Here is a 3,095-nt window from a genome sequence, read left to right on the forward strand (position 1 = left end):
AGCTATTTCTATGCAGATTAAAAGCTCATTCATCAATTCGACTCTTCTTTTGATTACCTCTTCTCTTCTCTTCTCTTCTCTTCTTTCCCATGGTAGTCACTTTGGCCTTTCATGATATCACAAGAACAAATGTGCACCCATATTCTTAATTAAATCAATCTGTGAGGGCCAGCAGGTGCATCCGCTCATCTTTGCTGCAACTCACTCAGATCAACACACTCAGACTGACCTTGGCCATGCTAATCTGTGCCACCTGTACCTGCTGGCCCAACAGACACGGAGCGAATGGAGTCAGGTGTCAGATGATGACAAAGAGAATCGCAGAGGACCTCTGCACTGGCGATGGGAGAGTGACGCTGACCAGACACCCTCCACTACACCAGAGTGTGTATTACACACTTTTAACTGGTTCAAAGACAAAATATGATCCTTCAAAATCATTATTTCACTTTAAAATGAGAGTAATCAATAAACCTAACATGGGCTCAGTTAGTTTCTTATCTCTTTAACCACTTAGACATCTCAGCTATGCACAAAAGTATTATTCCATCCAATATTTTTAACCTGCTCCTATTACAGTTTTTCTCAAATGTTAAAACACAAAAGCCAATCCTGTAACCCAAATGACCAGTAGTCTAAACACATTTACTAAATGTAGCCACCATATTCCAGTACCACAAACACATGTCACATGAAGACACAATTCACAAAACACAACCCTCTGTACTCATAAATCTAAACACATTTTTCCTTGCCAAAACACATGTTGCAAAACAACTCTGCTCATATTCTCAAATGAAAGCCCATGTGATGCAAAATGCTTGCCACAGTCACCAATCTGTGAACACAGGGAACACACCTGGCGTCAGTCACTACACACGACTCAAAATTGAAGACACCTGTTGCTAATGATGTGACCCCACCTATGAAAGCATAGTTTGGTGAAGATGCCAAACAATCACAATGGATGAAGGCATTCGAGCGTGCGGAAGGAGAAGAGCTGCAGGCCAAAGAGGAAGAGGGGTTGAGATCAGAGGAGGAAGAGGTGAAGGCCTAAGAAGAAGAGGAGTTCGGAGTAGAGGAGGAAGACAAGGAGGCCAACAAGAGAGAGGAGAAGGTCCAGGTGGGAGAAGAAGACAACCTCGCACCATCATAACAGATGATATGCGAGCAACAGTAATTGACCATGTCATTGTCCATGGCATGACAATGGCTGAAGCGGGACGAAGAGTACATCCAAACCTGAGTAGGTCCACCGTGGCCACCATTATCAAGGCATTTAGACAACACAACAGGTATAGTACGCTATTGCTTTCTTTGTCACACTACAGTTTTACAGGCCTGTGAAAGTGGTCTGTTACCTTACATGTAGTTTTACATATAAATCAGTCAATTGACAACACATGTTTCTTTCTTTAGAGCTGAAAGAATGCCACATAGAGGTGGGAGGGTTGCCATATTCACAGCGGCACAAGAAACCCTCATTGCAGATATGGTCCGTGAGAACAACTGCATTAGACTCCGAGAGATCAGAGACAAAGTCATTGCAGATAATGTAAACTTTGAGAACATTGATGCTGTCAGCGTGTCCACAATAGACCGAGTTCTCCGGCGCCAACAGATGAGGATGAAACAGGTCTACAGGGTTCCCTTTGAGCGCAACTCTGCGCGACACATAGGACAACGTTACGAGTATGTGCAAGTACGTATACATCCATGTCCACAGTACAGTTAGTGGACATACTGTGTTGCTTAGTGGCCTACATTACTTCTGGACAATACTGTGCTACCTGATTGACCGTTCTGAACACCTGTACGCTTTCCCATGTTCACAGAGGATAATGCAGTTGGACGCGATGGCCAGACCCCATGAGTACCTCTTCCTGGATGAGGCTGGCTTCAACCTCCAGAAACGAAGGCGAAGAGGCCGTAACATCATTGGCCAGAGAGCCATCACTGAGGTTCCTGGCCAACGGGGGGGTAATATTACTCTTTGTGCAGCTATGGGTACGGAGGGGCTTGTCCACCGGCATGCTGTCCTTGGGTCTTACAACACCCAACGTCTCCTCACCTTCCTAGAGGAGCTAAAAGACATCCTCCTGGACCGTCAACAACACCATCCTAGGCTAGCACATCACATGTATGTGATCATTTGGGACAACGTCCGCTTCCACAAGACACACCAAATCAGAAAGTGGTTCACCACCAACAGTGACCACTTTTTAAACGTCTGTCTGCCACCCTACTCCCCTTTCCTGAACCCTATAGAGGAGTTCTTCTCATCATGGAGATGGAAGGTGTATGACAGACAGCCATACACAAGAGAGAACCTCGTACGGGCAATGGAGCTGGCCTGTGCTGACATCCCAGTGGAGGCCTTCCAGGGATGGATTCGCCATTCCAGGGCGTTTTTCCCGCGGTGCCTAGCAAGGGACAATATAGCCTGTGATGTGGATGAGGTGATGTGGCCCAATGCAGCTCGGCGACATGATGCCGCACAGTGACTGTGTGTAATACTGTAAAATGACCGTGTAGACAATAAAAAAGACTTCACACCCTGATCATGTTTCCGAGAGTACTGTTGTGTGCGATAGATTCTGTTTTTGCATTGAGTTGTGTTACAGTAGTGTACGTACATGCAGGATGTTTTTATAGATTTATAGTCTTCATGTGAAACTCACAAATCTAAATGCCTAATCCTCTGCAGGGTTCTATGACGATCCGTTACTGTACAGTTTATGAAAATATGCACTGGCAGTTATGAACCAAAGAACCTTCTCACAAATTGAGCATTGTGTTTTCAATTGTTTTGCTGTAGTGTGTAATGCTGTGTATAGTGTTTACAGTTTTGACAGCTTCGAGCTGCTCTCTTGGTGTGGGAGTTTGAGTTTTGCAGTGGGAAGGTGTGGTTGTGTTTATGTAGCTTTAGAGAAGGGTGTTGTGTTTGAACATTGGGGGACCTGGTGGTAACGTTTGTGACATGTGTTTTAGCATTTGAGAAAAACTGTAAGGTGTTAAAAGGTTTGGTCTGTGCAGAAAACTGCAGCTGCTGTCAGCGAGAGTTTATAACAGTTACACCGGGATGCTTTTTTTCG

General features: G+C 44.9%; 1 protein-coding gene across 1 annotated transcript; it reads left to right on the forward strand.

Annotated features, from left to right (window-relative positions):
- The first annotated feature begins 931 nt into the window (after positions 1-931).
- Positions 932-2,699, forward strand: LOC308409096 (uncharacterized protein). Its single transcript, XM_080901624.1, has 4 exons — positions 932-1,295; positions 1,420-1,702; positions 1,836-2,140; positions 2,269-2,699. Exons 1-4 carry the CDS (start codon positions 964-966, stop codon positions 2,303-2,305), a joined length of 957 nt encoding a protein of 318 aa, XP_080757750.1. The 5' UTR covers positions 932-963; the 3' UTR covers positions 2,306-2,699.
- Positions 2,700-3,095: the final 396 nt, after the last annotated feature.

This window comes from Rhamphochromis sp. 'chilingali' (assembly GCF_963969265.1).
Source record: "Rhamphochromis sp. 'chilingali' genome assembly, chromosome: 13".
Lineage (NCBI taxonomy): Eukaryota > Metazoa > Chordata > Actinopteri > Cichliformes > Cichlidae > Rhamphochromis > Rhamphochromis sp. 'chilingali'.

Excerpts from the sequence above, each read along its gene's own strand:
- LOC308409096 (XM_080901624.1), top strand. The coding sequence starts at position 964 with ATGGATGAAGGCATTCGAGCGTGCGGAAGGAGAAGAGCTGCAGGCCAA. Across the intron at positions 1,296-1,419 it reads GCATTTAGACAACACAACAG|AGCTGAAAGAATGCCACATA; the intron begins GTATAGTACGCT and ends TTCTTTCTTTAG. Across the intron at positions 1,703-1,835 it reads AACGTTACGAGTATGTGCAA|AGGATAATGCAGTTGGACGC; the intron begins GTACGTATACAT and ends CCATGTTCACAG.